We start from the raw sequence: 27,534 nt of genomic DNA, 5'->3' as shown, positions 1-27,534 counted from the left end.
AAATTAAAGCAGTTGGACCAAACAACGTATCACCGAGGATATTAAGAGAGGCAGCGCAGAACCTCAGCATGCCCCTAGCAATGATCTTTAACGAGTCATTTACAACAAGAGAGTTGCCCAGTTGCTGGAAGAATGCAAATGTGAACCAATTTTCAAGAAAGAAGATAGAGAAGAGGCACTTAACTACAGACCCTTATCACTGACAAGCATCCCCTGCAAAGTACTTAAAAGAATAATCAGGTTAAGACTGGTTACACACTTAAAGAGAGAATTAAATACTTAAACACCAACATGGTTCAAGGAAGGGAAATCGTGCCAAACAAACCTTCTGGAATTCTATGATAAAGTAACAAGAATAAGGCAGGACAGAGAAGGATGGGCAGACTGCATATTTCTGGACTGCCATAAAGCCTTTGATACAGTACAACACAGGAGACTGCTATTCAAACTTGAGAGGCAGGTGGAAGCAAGCGAAAAAGCCCTAGCACAGGTAAGGAATTACCTAACAGGAAGGAGCCAGAGAGTAGCGGTAAGGGGTGAGAAGTTGGACTGGCGAACAGTAACAAGTAGAGTACCTCAAGGATCAGTGCCTGGACCAGTTATATTTCTAATATACGTAAACAACATGTCTACAGGAGTCGAGTCCTATTATGTTGATGTTTGCGGATGACGTGAAATTAATGAAACGAGTTGTGACAAATGAAGATTGTAGGATCCTCCAAGAGGACTTGAACATGTTGCAGAGATGATCAGAGAAGTGGCTATTGGAGTTCAACAGGAGCAAGTGTAAAGTTATGGAAATGGGTGTAGGCAGTAGGAGACCAAAGGGACAGTACACAATGAGAGGAAACTACTTACCTGTGATGATTCGAGAAAGAGACCTGGAGTGGACGTAACACCATATCTAACTCCTGAAGCACATATAAATAGGATAACGGCAACAGTGTACTTAACACCAGCAAAATTTTGACCATCATTCCGAAACCTAGGTAAGGAAGCATTTAGAGCACTTTACACTGCCTACACAAGACAAGTCAGAGTATGCCACCTCATCATGGAGGGGCCACTTGAAGAAATACATAAGGAGACTGGAAAAGGTTTAGAAGTTTGTGACGAGGCTTGTTCCAGACTGTGAGGGATGGGGCATGAAGAGCAACTGAAGGAACTGAACCTGATGATGTAATAAAAATGGAGGGAGCGGGGAGATATGATAGGAGACATAAAATACTTAGGAGAATTGACAAAGAGGAAATAGGCAAAATGTTCAGTGAATACCATCTGAACAAGGGGACATGGGTGGAAGGTGGAAACTCGGATGAGTCGGATGTTAGAAAGTTTTCATTTAGCATAAGAGCAGTCGGAAAATTTATATAAAAATCTAGCACTAAATGTAATGAAATGCCATTTTCTGGTAGTTCCCTTCAGTTGGTTCCCATGCTACCCACCTGGTGAAATACCCTACCCAGAAAAATGCTCTTTCTGAACTTTTAAATTGACTCAAATACTGTATGCTCAAGTTAAATTTATCTAGTGGATCTGCTGGATCCAAATAATTGTTTCAAAAGTCAGAGGACCTAGGCAAATATTACATTGAAGTCACTCTTGGCATACTAAGTCTCATTTCCTTAGGGCATCCAGTCACCTTTTCCACCAAATCGGTTAAGAAGATATAGTTTACTGATAAAGAAAAAATATCTTACTTTTTATTTTCTTTGTGTGTGACTCATCATCTGATTTCTCTGCTTCTCTCTTGGACCCTTTAGATAGAGCAGATACTTGAGACTTAAAGCCTGGCGGTGGCGCAACATCACCCTTGAAGCCTGGAGGTGGTGCAACATCACCCTTGAAGCCTGGAGGTGGTGCAATATTACCCTTGAAGCCTGGCGGTGGTGCAACATCATCTTTGAAGCCTGGAGGTGGTGCAATATTACCCTCGAAGCCTGGAGGTGGTGCAACATCACCCTTGAAGCCTGGTGGTGGTGCAACGTCACCCTTGAAGCCTGGAGGTGGTGCAACGTCACCCTTGAAGCCTGGAGGTGGTGCAACATCACCCTTGAAGCCTGACGGTGGTGCAACAAAACTCTTTGAATCTGGAGTACTGGTGAATGCTGAGCTTGCATTTGTTAAATCTTGTTTGAAGGCTAAAATAGAAATAAAATTATGAAATAAATGGTACATGAAATTATCATCTCTAATACTAACCAATTTTTGTATAATTTATGTACTGTACAACAAAATAACCGTTTTCATCTGGTTGCAAACTTAAATGATCCATCTACTATATTTTGTTTTTGCCAATACAACGGCACCTCGATTAACGAGCGGCTCTATTTACGAGCATTTCGAGTAATGAGCGAGCCACTCGCAGCAAATTTGTCTATTGACGAGCTTCACCTCTATTAACGAGCAAAACCACATGGTGCTGCCTAGCGTCTCGTGGGTTCTCGCAAATTCTAGGACGCCTCCGATGCCAGTGTTGTTGTTGTTGTATCGTGCACGACAAGCATCCCTCTGCATTTATTTGTGCTTTTCTTTGTTTTTTGTGACTACAATTTGTAACGCACGATGTCGCCAAAGAAGCTGCTTGCTAAAGATAGTGTTGTCAAGATGAAGACACAATTACTGTGGATTTGAAGAAGAAATTATAGCAAAGCATGAGTGTGGTGTCTGTGTGACTGATCTCACAAGGGAGTATGGCAGGGCCTCATCAACAATTTGCACCATTAGTAAGGGGATGAAAAGGTAAGGGAGGATGCTGCCTCTTCCAGTGAGATCAGGAAAATGTTGGGAATGTTTGAAAAGGTGACCGCATTCTTGGAAAAGCTGCCCTGATAAAGCAGTAACAACCCGGTGTGTGAACATGTTTAATGACAATTTGCTGTCTCATTTTAGGAACATCCTAAAACAATGACAAAAGCAATTGTCAATATATACGTTCTTTGCAAAAGTAGAGAAAAGAAGAGCCAGTGATAGTGAACCACAACCCGGTCCCAGTGGGGTGAAATTCCCAAGAAGAGAGAGCCTGCCTGACTCGGAGGTGGATTCTCCTTCCACACCATAACCCCTCTCCTCCTTCCCACCTCCCCATCGTCTCCCTCAAGCCAGCAACGACTCTTCATAAGGTAAAGTAAACATGAAAACAGTACAACAAAACATTTATAATTACATGTGCAGTATTATATTTACATTATAAAATATCATACAAGTATGGATTTTTTGGGAGTGGAACGGATTAAATTTATTTCCTTTATTTTAAATGGGGAAATTTGTTTCTCAAGACGAGTTTTCCACATAACGAGCTCGGTGCCAGAACGAATTAAACTCGTTAATCGAGATGCCACTTTATTTTGATGTTTTCAATCATTTTCTTGAATTTTGTTTAACTTTCATTTTACTCAACGCTCTATCTCCAATACACACAGCAACCACAATAGAGTGATTTATCAAATGAACAAATCCACAAGGGCTGTGTTGAGGATTCGAACCTATGCATGGGATGTTCCCAGCTGCGCCTTAGTCAACCGTGCCACAACATGATAAAAGAAATGCAACCAGGAGTGCTACTGCCCTCACTAGGATCCCGAAGCTTCTCCGAAGCCAGATGAAGCCCCTGGCTTAGGAGAAGCTTCGGGATCCTAGTGAGGACAGTAGCACTCTAGGTTGCAATTCTTTTACCATGTCGTGGCACGGTTTAACGTGCAAACGGGAACATCCCATGCGCAGGTTCTAACCCTCATCACAGCCCTTGTGGATTTTTTCTCTATCTCCAAGCAAGGCCCCTTTAGTAGCTGACCTGTCGTCTCACCGCAGTACCAAAAAAGAAACTTTTCTCTACGTTACTTGATAAACGATAAAGAGAAAGTGAACTTATAATGTTTTGTGACGCCTTTGACCGAGTTCTAAATCGTTATAGGTTGATCACCGATTCCCATGAGCTTCCCTAATGTCTTTAGGGGGTTCTAGATTCTGATCTTGACTCCTAGCAGGATGACAAAGTCTCGAGTTTGACATCTGAGCACATTCTTTTAGTGTTAGTGATCTAGAGCCCACCACAGAAATGGTAAGAAATTAATTATTTTGCCCTGCTATTTAACCCTATTGGAACTCAGAAAATTTCCAGTCAAATCACTGTATTAAGAGCCACTGGGACTAATGATGACATATATATATAGTAAGAATACATATACTGTATAATATATCTTACTATTGTGACAATAATCTCCTTCAAGAGAGATTGAGCCTGCTCTTCCCTCCTAAGTTCGTCGCTATACATCCCTATACAACTAATATGGAAGAAATATCCAACAAATACAACACCAAAGTTTGCCAGAGAGCAAACGTATTCAGCACCAGGAACACCTGCTCCTCCTCCACCACTCAAACCAGCGAACTACCTGTCAGTCGCCTGCTCATCGCTGATTGGCCAGTGCCCAGTCGCACCTGCTCGCTCCACCCGCCACACTACCTGATGTCTGGGGCCACCACGACCTGCAGACCTCAGAATATCCAGTGCTTTCAACAAGTTAACACGTCTCGTTGGTAGACTAAGCTCTGGCTTACGTGTACTAAGAGAGGTGGCAGCTTAAAGCCAATATTCCTGCACCCATATTTTGCATTGTATATTGTTCACTTGTTATTACTCACTTGTCTTAACGTAACTTTTCATTTTGTCATTTGATTATTCTTATTATTTTGATTGATTGATTTTATGATACAAATTTTATGTCCATTTTATTCATGTTTTGCTTTTCTAACGTAATTAAAATTTCATTGTTAAATTTACTTGTGTTTTGTGTGTCTTCCCATTACCTTACCACAGACGAAGTTCCAGATTTTCTCTTTTTTGTTTCTGTATGTGACAAGGCCATACCCCTAGCTTTTGAAACAGCCGAACACCAACGCGTTACCGTCACACTATATACTGTATATAGCAAGTTATATATGTATTCAATCATACAAGCTTCAGGTTATATACATTCACTATAACAAAACTATATATAAACCAGTTGGAAATCAAAATTTAATACAAGGAAAAATAAAAAAAATAAAAATTCATTACAGTATTTCAATTTTGTTAAACTAGTTGATATAATACATTTGCAGTATTACCTTTGGATCCCTTTATGACTGGATGAGGAACTTTAAACACAGCACTTTCCTGTAATAGAATAATTACAATTTAAGCAAGTAACTTTATTAGGAGTATTCATCTAATGCAAATGCAATTTATTAGCTGCATCAACATGATGTAAGAACATGCACAATATACAGTAAATGCCACATGTGGTCACCATATATATATATATACAGTATATAAAAATAATAACCACTCATTTTGAAAACACGAAAAAGCAGACTGTTTATTTCGATGCCAAGCCCGGGATCCTCTCCAGCAGTGGAAGATCCCAGTTTGAGATCCAAATATGCAGTCTATGTTACCTCGTGTTTTATTATTTTCAGTGATTAGTGCTCTACATAAAGGCTTTGTCACTGCCAGGTTGTAGCACTGGGGAGCTACCAAGGGCCCTGCCCAGAAAAGCATAAAATAAAATACAGTACATGATGGCAGTGAAGAATCTGAGAGAACAAAACTGACAGACGCTCATCACATAAGCAGTGTTGGACTACCATTGTATGTACAGTGTCAGGTCCCAAGGTGTTAATAGTTCACCTCTTCAGCAACTAACACGGATATTCTAAACTTACAGGTTTGGTACTTAACAGTTACATTTGGTATTCGTGGGTCCTCAGGTTAGGTTCGGGCAATTTAGCGCATCATTTTTGTGGTGTGACAAGTTGATAGGCAGGCGATGAGTCACAATAACGTAGTTAAAGTAAGTTGACCAGACCACACACTAGAAGGTGAAGGGACGACGACGTTTCAGTCCGTCCTGGACCATTCTCAAGTAAATCGACTTGAGAATGGTCCAGGAATGGTATGTGGTGTGGTGTGACAATCAAATGTACCCATAGTAGGAAAACAGCATGTAAAGGATTTGTGAATAATAATGTCTGATGACTTAACGTTTAAGGAGCATAACCAAGCAAATATTGCGACAGCCAGAAAAATGATAGGATGGATTACGAGAACTTTCAAATCCAGGGATCCCATCACAATGGTTGTACTCTTCAAGTCACTTGTGTTGTCCCGTCTTGAGTACTGCTCAGTACTCACTTCCCCCTTCAGAGCAGGAGAGATTGCTGAAATAGAGGGAATACAGAGAACATATACGGCACGCATAGACGCAATAAAGCACCTAAATTATTGGTATCGTCTCAAAGCCCTCCAAATGTACTCACTAGAAAGAAGACGAGAGATATCAAATAATACACACCTGGAGATACTGGAGGGCCAAGTACCAAATCTACACAGTAAAATAACAACGTACTGGAGTGAACGATATGGATGAAAATGCAGAATAGAACCAGTGAAGAGCAGAGGTGCCATAGGCACAATCAGAGAACACTGTATAAGCATCAGAGGTCCGCGGTCGTTCAACACCCTCCCAGCAAGCATAAGAAATATTGCCGGAACAACCGTGGACATCTTCAAGAGGAAACTAGATTTATTCCTCCAAGGAGTGCCGGACCAACCGGGCTGTGGTGGGTATGTGGGCCTGCGGGCCGCTCCAAGCAACAGCCTAGTGGACCAAACTCTCACAAGTCAAGCCTGACCTCGGGCCGGGCTTGGGGAGTAGAAGAACTCCCAGAACCCCATCAACCAGGTATCAACTAGGTATCAACCAGACAACTTGATAGGACAAGCTGGCTTACATACTCCTTATTGATAGTACTGCATTAAACACCAGTGATGTCTTACCTGTGACTGGTGACTCATTCCTCTTGATTGGTTTGGTTTATTCTTCTCCCTTCTATTTGTTTTCTCTTTTTGTTTCTTTCCATAGCTTTTATCACCGCCAGCTTGGTTCTCCATCTCTAACTTTGCAGCGTCTTCTGCCCTCTTTTGAATTACAATAGCCATCCTAAAATATGAAACAAAAATAATTATTAATATGCTGGTACACAAGTTGTGTTAAGAATTCCTTGCCTTCTCTGGAATTACCAACAACAACATTGACACAAATATCTGAAGCCAACTTATCAGATTTGCATTATACTAAAATTTATAGAATGGAGACAAGAAACAACATCACTGTCATGTAAATTTATTTATGCCAATTTCATGAATGGACAAAAGACTCATACTCTAATGATATTTAATTTTGGAAAATAAAAGGCACAGAGTTGTATGAAAGCTCTTTTCCAAGAGGTTATCAATATTATTTGAGCCAGGGTGTACCGTGTACACTCAACACACACATATAAGGTCCTTGTCAAGCCTGGCCTTGGGCCGGGCTTGGGAAATAGAAGAACTCACAGAACCCCATCAACCAGGTTGTCAACATTCTGCCCCAATGTGACAAGGAACTTGCAAAATGGTCTTGCCATGTAGTTGGGGAAGAGAAACAGTGAAGAGTATCCCAATTCATCATTTAAGTGATCAGCAAATTACAATAATATGACAAATAAGCCACACAATACCTTCCACAAGCAATCACTGGGATCACAAGGCCAGCCAATTATAACTTTGCTAACTATTCATTAATAAGCAAGACAACACTAAATGCCACCAGGTGGTATTGCTGCCACAACAGGGTTACATTAGCCGACATCCCCCACTTAAAGCCATGGCCACCAAAGCACGCTTGGGGAATTAGAACCTAAATAGCAGGAACTGGTGCAACAAAGGGACCACTCACAAGAGTGTTTCATTCCACTCAGTCCTATTTCTGAGGATCAAAGATAAACCCCAGAGAAATTTGCAGAACTGATGAAACAATGTAAACAATCATTATCCAGGCAAAATGAACACCTAGATACACTCACCTCCTCCCACCACTCACCATATAGCAATCAAGTCCCAATAACCAACCAGCCCATACATGAGCCTCGTGTGTAACTAGGGACACACTGCTTTAAGGAGGGGGTAACCTGTCGTCTTTTCAACTTTAAGGCAAGTGGTGTTGACCATATCTGGAACAAAGTTCTGTGCAGGACCAGTACTTGTTTTTTTTTTCAATATTTAACTTCATACGTGTATTCTGTCCCACTCATAATAAGTGTGCCGAGGTGACAGTTTACTCCAGCTGTTGTAGCCAAGCTAGTAGCTCACTTGCATTTGCCCTGCCCCACCAGCATTATCTTCCCTGCAAGATTTGGGTCATCTCCTCTATGAGTTGCCTTCTCTCGAGGCATCTTGCTTTCAGGTAGTGCATGGGATGCACTTTCAGGTAGTGTACTTCTGTGATGCCAGTTGAAGTGGAGTGCTAGCTTCTAGCAGTTTGCTAGTGTGCTACAGTATCTTACTTGTTCTTGGAGCTATCTTTTTCATACCTATGTGGAAGTGAGTTTAGGTAATGTGAGTGACTGCAAGTCCAGTTTAACTTATACCTCCCTTTACCGAGTGGAGATAAGGTAATAAGTTGGCATCTGAATCGCCGAGCCACATACCATGTTCGGCCGACCCTGCTGATCTGCGGGCAATTAAGATACTGTACTAATTCACTTCTCTGATCCAGTTCTTGGTAAGATGAAGAGACAAGCAGGGATAACAGGAATGATCAATGGTAAGGGAGTACTTGACAGACAAGAAACAAAGAGTCATAGTAAGAGGAAATACTGTATATTAGGCTGGAAAGAAGTGGAAAAATGGTGTACCATAGGGCTCTGTCGTAGGACCATTACTTTTTTTAAATTTATGTAAATGACCTTGCAGAGGAGGATGTCATACATGTTAATGTTTGAAGACGATTGAGAATTAATGAGGAGAATAAGAACTGAAAAACTGACAGTTGGGTACCCCAAGAAGACCTTGACAAACTTCAGGAGTGGGCAGACAAATGATCACTGGAATTCAATCCAAGTAAGTGTAAAGTAATGAAAATGCATAAAGGAGTTAGGAGACCTGTATTTAACTTGTGACGATAATCTCTTTCAAGAGAGATTGAGCCTGCTCTTCCCTACAAAGTACGTCAAAATACAAGATAATATAGAAGATACGTTCCCCAAGTATCGCCAAACGTTTTGCCCAGAGAGCAAATCGTACCCAGTACACAGTGACACCTGCTATCTACCACCGCCGTAACCAGCAAACTGCTCATCCTTTGCCTGCCTGTCGCTGATTGGCTGGTGTCTCGTCGCACCTACCCTCCGCCTCCACCACAAGTTGACATCTGGGCTGCAGTGTGCTAATATCGTCAGAATATCTCAGTGCTCCAAGCAGTTGACATCTCTCGCTGGTAGACTAAGCCTTGGCTTTCGTGTACTAAGGGAGGTGGCAGCTCGAAGCCGGTATTCCAGCACCACTAATACTTTATTTTGCTATCACTGTAACTCACTTGTCTTAACGTAACTTTTCATTTGCCAGTGATTATTCATATTATTTTGTTTGTTGACTTGTCTTTCATATTTTATGTGATTAACTTTATTCATGTCTTGTTTTTCTAGAGTAATTAAAATTTCATTGTTAAATTTACTTGTGTTTTGTGTGTCTTCCCATTACCTTACCACAGACGAAAGCTCCAGCTTTTCTTTTTTTTTCTATTATGTGACGAGGCCCTGCCCCTAGCTTTTGAAACAGCCGAACACCCACGCCTTACCGTCACAAACTATACCATAAAGGGAAGGCAATTATAAGAAACAATAGGGACAAAAGACCTGGGAGTAGACATAATACCAACACTAACACCAGAAGCTCCTGGGAACCAGATAACATCAGCAGCATATGGCAAGTTAGAAAACATAATAATGTTAAGAATCTTAATAAGGAGGCTTTTAAAGTCCATACACACTGCCTATATGAGACCATTACTTGAGTATGCAGCTCCAGCATGGAACCCACACCTTGTGAAGCATAAGCAGAAACTTCAGAAAGTTTAGAGGATTTCAACTAGATTAGTACCAGAATTGAGAGGCTTCAGCTATGAGGACAGGCTGAAAGAACTCTGCTTCATACTCTTAGGAGAGAAGAAACAGAGGGGACTGTGATATGATAACTACATACAAGATTTTAAGGGGAAAATGATAAAGCAGGACAAAGGAACCCTAGTTAAATTAAAGAGGTAGAACAAGGGGTTAAAGGCCCTGAAAGAGACAAATGTAATTGTTTCCTGCAGCACTGAGGGTAGTATACTGACCTGCATTACTGCCCGTGTTCCAGACCAAGAACAGTGAAATATACCTCAGAGAACACCCCAATAAGACAGTTCAAGAGAAAGCTTACCACATTATGTTTTGGTTTAAGCACACTGTACTTGGTAAACTTTCCCACACTACTTGCTAAAATTTGACAAAAAACCAAGGCTTGAAATTTACCTATCTTTATATCTTTTGGTGAAGTCCTCCATTGTTTCTAATGTTCCAACTTCCTGCTCAAAGCACTGGTAAGCAGAGCCTATGTCTTCCACCCAGTCCCAGACACGTTCCAGAGCACGACGGAAGAGCTTGCGGCAGTGCTTCTCTGAACCATAACTCCTAAAACAACATTACTTTATTCATTTTTACATTAACTTTCGTATAAATTTCTATACGAACCCAAAATCAAATTACCAAAGACAATCCTTAACATTATCAGATCATCAGAAATCCTGATCAGAGCAGTGTTACTTCTTTGTGCCTGGACAACTAATAAAGCTAATATAAAGAAAAAATAATGATTATTAAATTTGTTCCGATATATGAGGGTCAACGGCAGAGCTGTTGACTACTTCACACGCTCCAATCTTGTCTCAACGCAACATGAACTTGCACATATGCCACGTTATATATATATGTGCAAGCAAACACAAAACAAAAAATTAAATTATCCCATATATTTATATACGTGCAGTATACTGTATTATCTCACTATTTTGTTCTATTTTTAATATTTATAACTGTCTTTCACAATATTATTCAAGCTTATTCTATTTTTCTCTAGGCTGATGCCTAGAGAAATAATAATAATGAGTCAATCAATATACATTATCTTAGCATAGATATGTGGCGACCCCCCCATTCTCATGATCTACAATGTATCTAATTTGTATGCATTTCCTTAGCCTTAACTGCCTTAGCCTTAACTGCCTGAACCTACATTGACTCATCTAACCTATTAGGAACATGCTCAATATGCCAAGTAAACATTTTATAAGCTATTATTTCCACTTAAGCATTTCAATTAGTATGGTTGCATTCATAGCACACACATGTAGACATATTAACTCTTGGACAGTGGCTATGGAGAAATGGTCATACCCGCAAATGCACAAAAAACCAGCGTAGAATGTACTGAAACTCCATTTTCTGGGCAAGACCCGGAGGCTCCCCCTGAGCTATACCAGGCTGATGTGTATATATTAGACCTTGGCAACAGTCAATCGATAGGAGTTCTAGCCTCCCGGGGACCATGAGCCAGAACCTGGCCCCCTCAGAGAGGTACGAGGAATAATGGACTATAGACACCTCATATGTAGTTGGAAGCAGGCTTTATCTGCCATGTCAGGCACCTAGAAAAGTAGGAATTCCAGAACAAACTACAGCTGGTTAAAAATTGCAAGCAAAAAGAGTAATTCTGTGGCGCGGGTTCGATTCCCGCACGAGGCAGAAACAAATGGGCAAAGTTTCTTTCACCCTGAATGCCCCTGTTACCTAGCAGTAAATAGGTACCTGGGTGTTAGTCAGCTGTCACGGGCTGCTTCCTGGGGGTGGAGGCCTGGTCGAGGACCGGGCCGCGGGGACACTAAAGCCCCGAAATCATCTCAAGATAACCTCAAGATAACCTCGGGAGAGGGAAGGTGGGGCCCCCAGACCTCCTGTGCCGGCTACCCAACCCCAGTTCAGAGGCTGAATATAAAAAACGCCAACCGGAGGTAGAGAGGGGATGCCAGGGAGCCTCCGGGTCTCATCCAGAAAATGGCATTTCGTTACATTCATTGCTGGTTTTCTGTGGAGAGCCCCTTCGGCTCCATGGAGCTACCTAACCAAAGATAAACTAAAAGAGGGACTTACCCAGGAGATGGCCGCCACTCATTCCTCAACTCAAAGTCGAGACAACTGGCTGCAACCTGCGACCCAAGGCTACACACGCCAAAGAAGGGCCAGAAAAATTAACGAGGTACCGTGCGGCCAGGACCCTGTTTGACCTCCAAAAGCCCCGTGCCCGAATGTCAGCTCAGGACATATTACCAAAAACAGCAGCCAAAACTGCGAACTTACAAATGTCGTGAGCATGGGGATAGACCGCAGGCTGACTGGACCGAATAATCCTGTGGATGACCTGGGAGACCCACTCCCTGGAACAGGAAAGAAGGGAAACTGGGTCAACCCAAAGCGCATCCCCTGCCAGAGAGGCCGTGGCGCGCAAGTGACGGTGAAGAACTGCATCCGAACACAAAACATGATACACCCCCGGCCGAACCAACCAAGCATCAACAACCCAAGGACTTCTCCAGAAAGCAACAGTCTCATTCTTCGCCAGAAAAGAAGGAGACAGTTGCAAACGAACTAAATGACCACCAGGACCGAAAGAACAGAAACCCATGAGCCGGAGTCAGCTCCCTGAGCATGAAGCTCCCTGACCTGAACCCTAGAGGCCAATGCCAACAAGAAAAAAAAGAGCCTTAGAAAAACCACTTCTGAACTGAAGGGGCTACCACAAACCAAGGAGAAGACAGAAAAAAGAGCACTCGGTCCAACGACCAGAACAGCTCAGGCGGCACATGAGCAGGCTGGAGATGAAACAACGCCCGAGAAAGCTTACAAAACGGAACAGGAGTAACATCCACCCTGAACGCAAGCTGAAACAGCTCTGCCAATGCCGCACGATATGAGGCAACAGTATTTGGCATAAGATGACAGTCCTGACACAACCAAGAAAGGACAAAACAACCTCCGGGGGCCTCCAGGAACTTACCCAGAAAATGGCGTTTCATTACATTCAACACTGGTTTTTTCACACCTGTCAAGGTAAACTCCATTATATCCACATACATCTATTATAGTATATCAATGCAGTATTTGAATCATACATGTAAAACCCAGACAATAACTGTTCAAATCATCATATAATGATAACCTCATTACTCTAAAGATCATCAACAGACGATAACCGCCGCCCCAAGGGCATGAGCTCAAGTTAGCACGATGAGCATCGCAGCCTCTGTCATACAAAAGGCTGGGAAGAAACATTACTGGAGTCCCCGTGGCGCACTGGTAAACCAATCTCTCGGCACTTTGCGAGCACTGTGGCCTGGGTGCGTATCCTGACTGGGGAGGATTGACCGGCCGCCAATCCTTAACTGTAGCCTCTGTTCACCCAGCCCAGCAGTGAATGGGTACCTGGTTGTTAAAGAATTTGGTGGGTCATGTTCCAGGGAAAATTAGGATTAAGGTCCTGCCTGAAACGCTATGCATGCTAGTACAGGTAGTGGCTTTACAAGAATGTAAGAACTCTTGTATATATAAATAATAAAATAAATAAAGATGCATCTTTTCAAACTCTTTCTTCTAAAGGAAACAAATGCCTCATTTTCTTATCTCTATAGCCTTCTTTCACTATATTATTGCCCTCTATTTTTTTCTCTAATCTGATGTCTCCTCAGCACACACAAGTAAGGAACAAAGCAATGATGAATGAGTGATGAATGGATGAATGAACAAATATATATTACCTTTCTATGTTGATAAACTCTAGCCATAGCTTTGCATTCTTAAAGTTATTGTTTCTTCTCATGATGATGTCGTTCCAAATTTCTCTTGATCTTTCAGCATCACGAGCAAATTCTGCTTCTATACGAGACAGAAAGCGAGGGATTTTACTCTCAATGTCTCCATCTTCACCAAAATCTGAAGTAAATAAAAACACTAACTCTATAGCATCTATCTCTTAGCTGCCACTTGCATACCACTTTCCATAGATTGAACAATTTAGACTAAAAGTCAGAGAAGTGTAGGAGGCAGCAGCCAATAAACACTAAACCTAGACATAGCATAAAAGAGGTGCTGCATCATTACCAAGTCAAAACTGGGAAATAGGTATATGGCTTGCATGCAAATTATAATGCCGATACATAATCAGGACTTTAGAATTTTCAGGTTTTCTATCTCTAATGTGAGAATTTTAAATCTGTTCATTAAGGAACTTATCGGCAAATATTAAAACTGCATCATCCCCCCCCGTTTATATTTGTTTAATTGCCTAATTTGAATATCCTCCCACCTTTTTTTTATATTGTGATCAACCATTTTCTTATTAACTTATCTCCCTAACTTGTATATTTCCATCTCTTCCCATTCTCTGAACTCCACATACTGTACACTGGTCAGAATCTGCATTCAAAAGCTTGCACTCTGCAAATAATAAAGAATAAAACTTATCTAAATGACAGATTCCACTCTTATCATCCTCACTAATAAAAATCATATACTGTATAGCATACAATTTTTTTTATCCTTTTCAAAACTTGTGTAAATCTAACTGGTTATGGTAATACCTACGCTCATCAATCATGCGTATAGCTTGCTCTCCTGCTTCTTTAAAAGCTCGTAGCTGAGGTTCATGAGGCTCATCCCATGGGATTTGCCTCCGCAAATATATGAGGTACGCCATCCACATGCGAGTAGCTTCATGCCCCGACTGAATACCACAACCGAGGCCTTTCTCCAGAGCACCTGTTACATAAAAAACAAAATCTTTTTAACACCTGCTCTCGTATACTGTAATAAGCAAAGAAGTAAATTGCCGAATTTATTATAAGCATTTCGATCACTGTTCCCCAGGTAAGACTGGCAGACACAGTTTAATGATAACATATGTAAGATTATTAGCTTAGGATATTATACAAGAGTAAAAAACCAGTGGCTCCCCAAAACCTATGCACTGGTACACCTAGGATCTGTGACCATCTTATAACCTACTGGGATCCCATATCACAATCATACCCCCTCAAAATGGCAGCAGTGTGTCTTAAGACCACACACAAGGAAACTCCACCAAAATGACTGAAAATGAGTCACAAAGCTCAAAACACAGGGAAATATTTTATATGAATGAATACCAAACAAAATTAAAATATCCTAAATACACTAAACAAATTCGTACCATTTCCTCCTCCCACCACCAGATGGTATCGCTGGTCAAACCAGGGCCTGGTAAAGAACCACTATCATACTTGAGCCTAATGTAACCCCCCAGAACCCACAGGTGAGCAAGGTAAATAATAGGAAAAAGGGAGCCATTGAAGGGGTCCCCAGAAAAAGGTACTTCAATATACTTAATGCTTTATTTTTGGGATTGCCCCCTCAGTGGCTCCCAGAGTTTATTTACCAGTGCTCGATATGTTTACCCATAACATATCACAAGACAAGCAAACCTGAAACAGGAAACCATGTATACAATAATTAAAAGGTGAACAAAATAGAGTTTATCCAAGAATATCAACACAGCTCTAACAGCCTGTTGGACCAAGCTCTCACAAGTCAAGCCTAGCCTCGGGCCGGGTTTGGCGAGTAGAACAGCTGCCAGAACCCCATCAAGCAGGTATCAAGCAGCTAACTTGGACTTCAGACCCAGCCAGACATCAAGATACAGTATTTGAATCTATGTTACCCCTCCCCAAAGCCATAGAGCCATACTAAGGAAGAGGTGTAGCAGGAAATTATTTGGTCACGAGCATTCTACTGGAGCACCAAAAACTGCAGATCTGAATAATGCATTGACATATTATTAAAGAATGCAGCCAGAACAGCATACTTAATGGGGTAAGAAATTGATAAAAGAACGTGGCTGACCAGAAGGATAGCCCTGCTAAAGCCAAGACAAAATGAGTGAAGGAGCAGGGAAGAAGGCACCAAAGATGAAAAAGCTGAGCTACATTACAGGAAACTTTGAGTCACTTGTAGAAGCCATTAACAGCAGCCACTAGACAAAGAAGCCACAAAAACAAAAGAGCTTCATTGGATAAATACTGTACTGTAGTCATTCATGGCAGAAAGAAAGTAGGCTCCCTGCAATCAATGAACCTAAACCCCCAGACCAATACAACAGCAGCTCATTAACAGATAGAAGGCATGGACAATTCTCACATGATTGTCTCATGCATCACCACACAAGACACAACCTGAAAACCAGAAAGAGGAGGAAGAGGAAAACTACAAGAATGACTGGTCTCATAAATATGGATCATCATGTGGACAAAGTCTCTTCAAACCAGGAAAGCATCAGTTTGTGAGGACCATTACCTATAGGAAAGAGAACAAGTATATGCAATATGCAACAAAATTGATGGGAAGAAAGGCCAATGAAGACTGCAGAGCTAAGTGCGAGATAAGTACACAGCAATTTGGTACATACATGTTTGGTACATGTTTGTACCAAACAGCCAATCACTCTGACACCAGGATTTGCACCTACTGCAATCAGAGAGAACCACACCCCTAATCATCCAGGTAACAACTGAAAACAAAGTTCTATTCCTTAAGAGGAGTGCCTTAAAACAATTGGAAAGATGGTGTTAAAGAGAGCAAAAAACAGCTGTCCAAGAATCACAAAGTAACCCCAACCCGGCCCGAAACTGTAATTGAAAGGTGTTAGAAAGTGTACAAACCAATCATACAGACTAGTTTCTTGATGGCTGGAGCAGAGGTTACAGTATCAGAAAGCTATTGTATATTTGGCACAGGTATCCAAAATAAGATGTTTAATATCCACCACATGAAACTATGGAAAATCAGCAGCCACCTGGTTCAGTCAGGGGGCCACAGAAGCCAGAACCACAAAGTGTGATCTGTCATTGTGGTCACAGCCTGATAAGCCATTACTTGTGAAGACGGCTCAGGCGAAATACAAGTTCAGCACCAACAGTGCACATGGTGACTGATGAGGCCAGCTACTTGCCTTACCTTACTGGCACAGCTAAGCAAATGTTGCCAAACAGTAGTAGATAGTGCTGTGCATTGATCATGCTTGGGGCATCAAGGCTTGCAGATCCTGCATGCACATACGTACACACAGTACAAGCATATATACATGTATCTGGAGCATACCTGGAGAGGGTCTCGGGAGTCATCCTACTCCCGGAGCCCAGCCTGAGGCCAGGCTCAACTTGTGATAACTTGGTCCAAAAGGCTATTGCTTGGAGCAGCCCTCAGGACCACATATCAACTACAGACTGGCTGGTCTTGCACTTCTTGCAAGAACTTGTCTAAGAGCCTCTTATATACAATGGAAATATTTTCTCACCTTTTACTTTAGATGTAATATCTTCATTCTCTGATTGAAACATCTGCAAAGCTGTGATGTGGAGCTCACAGAGGGTTGCAGACCATGGACAGTTTCTCTGGCTGCGCTCACACACGGGTAAAACAACATAGTCTAACCCAGGAAACTGATGCATAATGAAAGTAACATATTCCTCCCACAAACCTGTGAATAAAGTATATCAAATATATTTACATGATACTGTATTTCTTGTGTAACAATAAGCATTCCAATAAATGCTATATCAGGTTCATGTAAATAGTGGAGTATTTAAGCAACACTTTAATAGTTAACAAACCAGCGTATTCTTACCAACATCAAGACAGTGATCGGTGACAGCTCTTTCGTATAAACTCTGAACAGCAGCAGGATTATCCGTTTCCTTCGTATGCGCAATATAACGTCGATATGTAGCCAGTTTGTCGACATCATTTTCAGCTCTGAGCTAAGTACAATGAAAGAATAGATTCTTTAAACCATGGGTTAATATATTTTACTGCATAACACATTCCTACCATTACTGTTCATGAAGGAATTTCAGATTAAATATACAACCACAATAGTGTAAGAGGTCGAGTAAGTTGTCAAAACCTCCCCTTTACAAAATATTAAAGTGGATGTGAAAACATTATGCAATCATACAAAACCAGTGTTGGATGTAATGAAATGCCTATTTCTGGGCGAGCCCCAGAGGCTTCCTGAAGCTATACACCGAGATGTTTCCTATCCACTAGGTCGCATCAGCCGTGGTGTTGCGAAATCGACTGGGGTGAAACAGAGCCAGAACCTGGACCCAGATCCTCATAGGAATGTGGGTCCCCTCGTCCCTCTGATAACTGGATAACCCCTCTTATCCCACTAGATAACTACAGTATCTAGTGGGAGCGGCGACTATTTGTCACCTCGCCAGGGAATGCATCCAGAAAGTCAGCAAGTCAAAACACTCCCCTACTGGGTTTAAAAAGAGACTAAAGCTTCATAATGAACTAGTGAACTCCTGTCTAATGAACTCCTTAAACCACGTAAACAAACAATTGAATTTCTCAAAACTAGCGCGAGTTCATTTGTCCTTCCCCAACTCATTTGGGGAAAGTGAGGAAAGGGGTTCACCCTTCCTACAAGGGGTCTGAGCTGTAAGTTCTGGATCAGATACATGAACACAACTCACTTGACTACCTGGAAGGAAGGGAAAATCAGGGAACCACCGTGGCTCACTCAAGAGTTGTTTCAATACGCTTCAATACATGGTTTTCTAAAAGGGGTCAAGGAAAGGGGTTTTTGAAAGGGTCAGCATTCTTGGGTATCTATGAATAGCCCTCTAGTTGGCTAGATCAATTGGTAAGGGTCATTGCATACCCAGTTTATGATCAACCAGAGTAGAGTATACAAGTTATCAAATGGAACTCTGTAGTTCCAGAATTCCATTGATGGTGAGAGAGAGAGACTCCAGAGTGACTTTACGTGGCCCAGTCTGGAAAGGTTGGCTCACACGGTCAGTTGAAAGTCAGGACTCCAACCCCCATGACTACTTTTCTATGACATTATAAAACCTGGGATTGTACCTGGATGGGGTTCCAAGAGTTATTCTACTCCCCTAGCCCAGTCTGGGTCCAGGCTTGACTTGTGAGAGCTTGGTCCAACAGGCTGATGCTTGGAACACCCCGCAGGCCCACATTCACCACATCTCGGTTGGTCTGGCACTTCTTGAAGATAACTACAGTATCTAGTTTTCTCTTGATTGTGTCCACATTTGTTCCGGCAATATTTCTTATACTCACTGGGAGTATGTTGAACAACTGTGAACCTCTGAAGTTTATACAGTGTTCTCTGATTGTACCAATGGCACCCCTGCTCTTCACTGGCTCTATTCTGAATGTTCTTCCATATTGTTCATTCTAGTATGTTGTTATTTTACTGTGTAGATTTGGTACTTGGCCCTCCAGTATTTTCCACGTGTATATTATTTGATAACACACTCATCTCCTTTCTAGGGAGTATATTTGGAGAGCTTTGAGACAATCCCAGTAATTTAGGTGCTTTATCATGTCTCTGTATGCTATATATGTTCTCTGTATTCCCTCTATTTCAGCAATCTCTCCTGCTCTGAAGGGGAAAAGCAGGTATTGAGCAATACTCAAGACAGGGACAGCACAAGTGATTTAAATAGTACAGTCATTGTGATGGGATCCTGGATTTGAAGGTTTTTGTAATCCATCCTATCATTTTTCTGGATGACACAATATTTGCTTTCTTATGCTCCCTAAATGTTAGGTCATCAGACATCATTATTCCCAGATCCTTTACATGCTGCTTTCCTACTATGGGCACATTTGATTATGTTTTGTACACAGAATTTTCTTTAAGGTCCTCATTTTTACTGTACCCGAGTACCTGGAATTTATCACTGTTAAACAGTTATTTTCTGCTGCCCAGTCGAAAACTTTATTAATATCTGCTTGTAGTTTTTCAATGTCTTCAGTAGAGGTAATTTTCATGCTGATTTTTGTGTCATCTGCAAAGGATGATACGAAGCTGTAACTTGTATTTTTGTCTAGTTGACAAAGAGTACCTAGTTGACTTGTGTACTGGACTGCCATTGGTTTAGGCATCTGTGCTTGTTTGTTATTCGCTCGTTCATTTATCAGACCGTTGGACAAAGGGAAACCCGAGCAAAGTCATTTGGTCACACCAAGCCTAATTCTAACCCGGGAATTGACCTGGGAATGTGCATCATACTAATGCAGTCAAATTAGTGTCAATCTCTATCCAGAACTGTTGTTGTAAGTAACTCACTCCTTTGCATTCAAGTTAACTGCCGCGTGTCCCCAGAATCACGATACGTGTAATTTGCTTGATTCTAAGTTGTAATAGTGAGAATTGTTGTAGATAAAGATGTAACCATATGACTTATCAGGTGCAACAGACTGTTGTAGAGGGTGACTGGGTATCTAATACGTCCATGTACAGAGTGAAGGGCTGAGGTCAGAAAAGCGTTCTACAAATTGTTGCCGCTCAATTACTGAATACCTGTAACTGGAATGAATCTAAGCTTGATGCCCAACTCTGTGTTCGAATAAAAGCCACCCTGAATGCCACACCAGAGCCCACACGAGTCCGTGTCATATGAGAACTGTGTAGTGTCCAGCTTTGTACTTCGATCCCACTGCTTGCATTGTTTACCCGTGACAAACAGTAAAAGACAAAATTGACTGCAGAGATCTTAAGTGTGGAGACACTAGCTCTCCACATTTGTAAGTTGCTTAATTTAGAGACTGACCCCAAGTAGAAACACACATACTGATGTAACAATATACAAGTACAGTACATTAAATTTTGTAACTAGCTCATCTAGACTAACTTGCTTAGCTAAATGAATTTTGGGGTTCAGTCCCTGAGCCCATTGTGTGTAACACTTTCCACTACCACCTACAGCATGGGTATAGGGTGCATAATAAACTAAACTAGTAACTAGAGATCTTCAATGCATGAGAAGCTTAACAGTATAAATGAACAAATCCACAAGGGCCATGATGAGTATCACAGTATGCACTATATACTGTACACTTAACAGTATACACTGTTTACTGATACTGATTTATAATAGTATACTGTACAGTATAAATAAAAGGAATAACAGTGCAGTAGCAGTACTGTAGTGCCTAATGATGAAATAGAGGGTCACAAAAAACATGCATGCAAATTATCAGTCCAGTACAACAAAGTTAGGTATCTTTTCATAGGTATATTATAATTAGTCTAGAGATGACACTCATAGAGCATCTTCCTTTGAAACACATTCAATTTTAGAGAGACTAAGAATCACAGCAAAATGCTTACCAATTCATGTTCATAAGGAATTTTCTCATTTAATTTTTTCTGAGTCTTTTTTAGATCCTCTTTCATATGAGAGTCAACTTTACCATCAAAATATTCCGAGGCTTCCTCAAGGAGTGACTCTGAATCACAGTTCAGTAGCGGAACCCTCATCTGTCTTCGAAGCAGTCCTTGGATTCTATGAAGCTGTTTTTCTTGCTCTTTTACCTCCTCTTCTGATTGAATGGCACCAGCCTTCTGTAGGCCTGCATATATCTGAAATCCAGTAAACAGTTTGTTATCAAAATCAGTGTTGAATGTAATGAAATGCCAATATCTGGGTCCACTCCAGTGGCTCCCTGATTGGCTTCAAAAAGGCACAAAGTTCTTCTCCCCAGAAATTTGCTTATACTGCATTCAAATGATAAAAACAAGAAGGACTGGAGTGGAGTAGAGATAAGAAGGAAATCACTCGGTAGCTCCTTGAGCTTAAGCACTGGTATACAACACTGGTAAACTCAGAACAGCTATCAACCACAGGGACCAGTTCTGAGCCATGTGGGGAAGACATTGTAATTTATTATTTGCACATGTGCAGTCCTAGCCATGTGCAGCAGGAGTAAGTCCACAAGAAGTGTCACCTAGCATATACAGAAGCAAAGCAGATCTGAGAAACCTTAAAAAATGGGCTAATCAGAACCACAAGGACCCAGAAACACATCTGGGGAAGAGATAGAAGCAAAGGAATCAAGCTAAAACTGTAATGGTTAATATAGCATATTCCCAACCAGGAGACATGGCCTCCGGTCAAGAGGCAAGGCCACAGTTCATGTTAAATGAAAACTAAAGGTCCCTCACAATGACTCTTAAAAACCTGTGTCTCTTCAAGACACAGAAGTGTTAAGACCAGGATCAAAGCCCAACTCAAAACCAAACCTGAAGCCTTGGCCAGAGAGGAAGGTGGAGAGCCACTTTTAGAGACCTCAATGACAGTACCACAGCTGCCTTCCATCTAAAGAAGGCAGAAACAGACAGGAAAGGAGTGGTGGTGGTGGGGAGGGGGAAAATCTGGAATAACCAACTCTTTCACCAGGTCAAACCTGACAATCAACTCAAACAATCCGACCCTCTTGTGGGAGTCATTGGGGCATCAACGTTTGGAAATTTTGTTCCTTTATCAGCAATGAGGGCATATTAACCCCTCCAAATCATCAGCTGAAACTGCAATTGCAATAAAAACCTACAGTACTTGGAAAAAGCTGCACACAGCCGTCTCAAGCTCTGACTTCGGTGCTCTGACCGTTGACAATAACATTTTGTTCATAGCTTAATCCATAAACATTTTACATCAATTATTTTTTTATTATGCTGTCTATTACCACATACATGCAAAAGTGCAAGTATGAATGTAAGTTTCAAAAACACAAATATTTATGTTAGTCACACCAAGATCAATGATCATCAATTACCAATGCAGTAAAGAGACATGCAGTACCATTTCTTGTAAGCCCCACTGAGATGTAGTTAAAAGTTCAGGATTTGTTGCGATTTAAAACAGTTGTCATTATTACACAAAGTACACTTCATCATTCAAATTAAATGTTTATTCAAATAAGGAATTTGATCTCAAGAATCCGACGTAAGCAATAATCACACGACATCACACATGAAGTCCCTACAGCAATGTTAACACCACTGTAAAGTCTCACCTGGTCACTCTGCTCTTTAACAAATGGAGCAAAAGAGTACAGCATACTGCCTATATGTAATGTTTACTTTGCTGGAAGTAATCAGCTACTGCATTTGAGAATACAGCATTCAGCAAAATATAAAACAATCACATTTAGAATTTTAGACAACAATAAATTCCAAAGTTTAACAGGTAAACGCATCTAAAAGTTTTTTGTTAATAAGTGGCATTACCTGCAAGAATTCTGGATTCTGCACACATGTTCATCAAAATTTCTTTAGTTATACAAGTACAGTAGGTCATTTTGATATGCTTACCTGCTTCTCCACCAGCAGTACAACTTGCCATGTCAACACACCTTCTGCAACGTGAGTCCCTGCAGCAGTGAGAGCACGTTCTCCAATGGCTCTGGTTGCTACCACGTCACCACTACCCAGCATGAACATGACGTATTCTACCCACAGTTGCACACCTTGTAAACGAAAAAAAGGTTAGGCTCCTCTTCCACACTTGAATAAAAATATTAAAATCTAATGTCAAATATAATGAAACGTCTTTTTGGTCGGTCCCCTCAGTGGCTTCCCAAGCTAGCCACCTGGTAACCCTTCAGACCTTGGGTACCCTAGTGGGCTCTATCAAATAATTTTTGCCTACTGGATTGTAAATTTCTTCCTTCATCCATGTGTTTGCTGGTGGATTGTAGACACAAATGAGCATTTTGTCTATGGTTGCAGATCTCCAATGCCACTATGTCCACATCTGGTGGATTGTTGAGGATTAATTATTTTACATTTGGAGTCTCTTGCACTACTGCACTGAGACTTCCACATTTTCTGTGTATATTGTGTTTGTGTGTCTACTCATCCTCATTAGATCTGGTGAAAGCCATCTACTCTACTCCTTCTTCAATGTACTTAATTATGGGAACACACAATAATTTTCTATGAAGTAATTCTACTAATAGATTATTATTTCACTTAATAATGGTCAATAATCTGATAATTAATACCTGGGATAGCTTGCTTAGTTGTCCTGCAATTCGTTCATTACCCACACATACTCTTATTTACCTATACTGCATGTTCAAAACCTTAACTTCTGTGTACTATACTTAGCACTGTTACTGCTGTGACACTTCATTTTGATGATCACTTGCATAGACACAATTTTAAACATTGTTTTTTTAATAAGATTTGGATTAGTGTGCTAAACCATTCAATATGCTACCTTACCTAATGTGTTTTAAAGTGATAACAAAAAAGTACTTACTTGTATAATCTTTTACTGCACGTTCAAATAATTCAACAATGTACTGCCTCTCTTCGTCTGATGTACACACTTTTTGCTCATCTCGAATCCAGTCCAACCACAACTCTATTATTAAAACACTTCATAAATAAACTTGGCCACCAAAAATATAAATATGTAACTTCAAAATCACACAAATTTTAAGGCCTTTAATACTTATAAGTGTAATTAATGATTTGAAAAAGGCTTCAGTATTAACCATTAATTAGCATTAAATTAGACCAAATACAAAGCACTGCTATATGCAATCATAATACAAACTTCATGGTATTACCTTACCTGGTGTCAAAGGGTATACCTCACTCATTCTCTGTCTAGCGTGTCTTGCTTCTTCAAGTTCAAAGAGTTCCCGTAACACTGCTATTAGATTTACATGCCCATCATAATATAGGTTGTTGCCTTCCAACTGCAAAAGCATTCATATATTATTGAAACAAGTATAAAACCGATATGCAATTTTTTGTTTAAATCAAGCATTAAATAAAATGAAACTCCCTTTTCTGAATAGTAGCTCCCTTTGTTTGCACCTGTTGCCTTTACAGGACTCTGCTCTTTTGTCAGGATCAAAGTGATCTTATACCCCAAGGAAACCAACAACTTTCCAAGCCATCTAGTCACCCTCACCCTCCCAATGGTCAGAAAACTCAGCAGAGAACTTGACTCAATCCAACCAAAAGGATCTTGGTTCAATTCCCACAGCAGGACAAACATATTTGGGCAAGTTTCCTTTCACCCGTACTCTGATAGAGTAAATATTTACCTGGGAATTAAGCAACTGTTGTGAGTTGCAGCCTGGAAAAGGTCAGCAGTGGCCTTGGCAGACCTCAGTAAGCCTAAGACTTCCTTTCCCAAAGGGAAACCAAATCATTTAATATGTCCTCCAAATGAACCTTCAGGGAGCCGGTCGGCCGAGCGGACAGCACGCTGGACTTGTGATCCTGTGGTCCCGGGTTTGATCCCAGGCGCCGGCGAGAAACAATGGGCAGAGTTTCTTTCACCCTATGCCCGTTACCTAGCAGTAAAATAGGTACCTGTGTGTTAGTCAGCTGTCACGGGCTGCTTCCTGGGGGTGGAGGCCTGGTTGAGGACCGGGCCGCGGGGACACTAAAAGCCCTGAAATCATCTCGAGATAACCTCAAGATAACCACTCTCCCAATCTGATTGACTCATGACTATTATAAATGTTGTATTTACCCCGAGTTTACCAGAGTGCTATTACTAACACTAGGGTCCACGATGAGGACAGGAAGCCAGTGGCTTGTCAAAAGTCTCCCATTTGTCCTGATGATTTTCCAGCTGAATTTTAAAACTTAACAGTTTTGGTATATATGGCTTCAGCAGGTAGTTAGTTCCATGGGTTTATAACCCTGTGGATGAAAAAGCATCATCTGTTTTCAGTCCTGCATTGTGACTCGAGCATGAAACCATTGCTCCTTGTGTTAAATCTGATCTTTTGAAGAAATTCTGGATCAACATCCTCCAAATTGTTCAGCACTGTACAAGCCTGCTGATCCGTCATCACCGCTAACAACTTGAAATACCACTATGAAACTAATCACAAACTTTTTGTATGATTATCTGTAAATCAGACTTAAGGAAAAGCAAGTAAATGAGTTAAAATCATCGATAAATAGCCAGCAGACAGTGTTAGATCCAAATAACAAAAATTCAGCAACAAATAGCACAGACACCAGTTTCATGTCACTTTACAAAGAGGCGTCTCTCTCAGATCGGTGCCGATGACGCAGCAAAATGATTTTTTGTCTTTGTTCTGTCTTTGCCATGTTGCAGCAGACGGTTAAAGATGCCTACTGGAATGGGCCAATACTATAGTACGATAACCATTTTGAAACTCAAAGCTCATAGAGGAACAATGTATAGTAAAGTGAATCACGAAGTTGGACAACCATCAAATTGCACAAAAGATGGTTCAACAAGGCTTGTTTTTAGATTGTCAAAGCAGTATGCATCATTAAGTTATGATATATTAGCTCGGGTTAGGTTCAGATAGGTTAAGTTTTGCTTGGTTTTAAAATCCAATGGCAAATCATCTTGTGAATGATGTGACCTGTAGTGGAGAAAATACCAGTAATGGGGCGACACCCAATAATACTCAATACTTTGAGTATTAGTGACTTTATTAAATATACATCGTCTATAACGACTAACCAATGTATAATATTCTTCGGTATATTTTCTACACAATTATGCTTATATTGTATATTAACAAGCAAAAATTACCTGCTTTTGAAGGTCCTTCACCTTCTGCTTGAGTTCTTCCTCCCGCTTATCCTGAACGTCATCGTCCTCATCCTGGGAGTCCGAGTCTGTGTCTTCAGCGTCCTCCTCCATCTCCTCGCCTTCTGGAGTGGCCTCCATCATCTCCTCTCCTTCAGGAGTGGCCTCCATCATCTCCTCTCCCTCTGGAGTGCCCTCCAACGTCTTCCCTCCTCCCGGGGTGCCTTTCATGTCCTCTCCGGGATCTGTCATGATCCTTATGATAAACTGCGAATATAGCACCACCTTGGACTATGAGAACGCAGTGTGTGTAGAGCAGCCAGCAGCGACCCCACCTCCCTGCTACTGGTGCACTCCACCGCAAGTGTGTCCTGGTGAGTGTGTCCCTGTGAGTGTGTCAAGACACTTGAGGCTGAACCCAGCGACTTGGCTTGTCCCAGCGGTGCTTGCAGTTCCCCCCAGCTGATGCTTGTTGTTACCACTCAACACTCGCTACAAGGACGAGAAAGCATCTCAAGCCGATACTAACACAACCCCAACGTGTAGTTAAGAGGTTGCCAGATGGCATAATAACAGTGCCATCTATTGCCTGGAGTTACACACTCCACTAAACGTTGTTGTTGTTGAAGGGGCGACGAGGGTCGAGGGATCGGATGGGCTCCGGCTGCCGGATACCGGGAAATAGCAGAGATGGGGTCTCTATAGTCTCCTCAGGCCACAGTTTCATCAGGACACATACTTTACAGTCTCTTCAGGCTACGGACATGACGAATGAAGCGGAAGGTATGGCGAAGGATGTCATGACGGACGTCTTCGTCTCTCGCACCTACCCCGTTAAGGAGAACGGGAACCATGAGGCGGGGAATTTGAATAATAATAATATTTGTTTATTTAGAAAAAGTACATACATAGATGCAGAATTGCAAACAAGGAAATTTGTAACTCTAAACTCTTTGCTAAACTTATTTGTTACAAACAAATAAGTTTAACTAAACTTATTTGTTACAACCAAATAAGTTTAGCAAAGCTTTTGATACAGTGCCACATGAAAGACTCATTAAAAAGATAGAGGCTCATGGTCTTGGGGGTGCTATATTAAATTGGTTTAGAGCATGGCTATACCAAAGGAAACAGAGTTAGTATAAATGAGGTTAAGTTAGAGTGGGAAAATGTTGTTAGTGGAGTGCCA

General features: G+C 41.2%; 1 protein-coding gene across 2 annotated transcripts in view; it reads right to left on the bottom strand.

Annotated features, from left to right (window-relative positions):
- The window catches only part of LOC123765229 (squamous cell carcinoma antigen recognized by T-cells 3), a 31,608-nt gene extending 4,484 nt beyond the window's left edge, over window positions 1–27,124 (bottom strand). The window contains exons 1-13 of one of the 2 annotated variants that reach the window (XM_045753712.2): window positions 26,349–27,124; window positions 24,387–24,513; window positions 24,069–24,173; window positions 23,117–23,271; window positions 21,134–21,385; window positions 17,609–17,741; window positions 17,279–17,461; window positions 14,536–14,709; window positions 13,710–13,884; window positions 10,375–10,533; window positions 6,821–6,983; window positions 5,110–5,158; window positions 1,701–2,141 (exon numbers count right to left, since the gene is read on the bottom strand). In XM_045753712.2, coding sequence (XP_045609668.2) covers window positions 1,701–2,141; window positions 5,110–5,158; window positions 6,821–6,983; window positions 10,375–10,533; window positions 13,710–13,884; window positions 14,536–14,709; window positions 17,279–17,461; window positions 17,609–17,741; window positions 21,134–21,385; window positions 23,117–23,271; window positions 24,069–24,173; window positions 24,387–24,513; window positions 26,349–26,597 — 2,365 coding nt within the window. In that variant the 5' untranslated portion in view covers window positions 26,598–27,124. The remainder of the gene's footprint in view (window positions 1–1,700; window positions 2,142–5,109; window positions 5,159–6,820; window positions 6,984–10,374; window positions 10,534–13,709; window positions 13,885–14,535; window positions 14,710–17,278; window positions 17,462–17,608; window positions 17,742–21,133; window positions 21,386–23,116; window positions 23,272–24,068; window positions 24,174–24,386; window positions 24,514–26,348) is intronic. The other variant, XM_045753713.2, reaches the window with a different exon arrangement.
- Between the last annotated feature and the right edge of the window lie 410 nt (window positions 27,125–27,534).

The sequence above is a fragment of the Procambarus clarkii genome, chromosome 33 (assembly GCF_040958095.1).
Source record: "Procambarus clarkii isolate CNS0578487 chromosome 33, FALCON_Pclarkii_2.0, whole genome shotgun sequence".
Classification (NCBI taxonomy): Eukaryota; Metazoa; Arthropoda; class Malacostraca; order Decapoda; family Cambaridae; genus Procambarus; species Procambarus clarkii.
The sequence above is the reverse complement of the archived record's forward strand: the minus strand, read 5'-3'. Positions and strand labels throughout refer to the sequence as shown.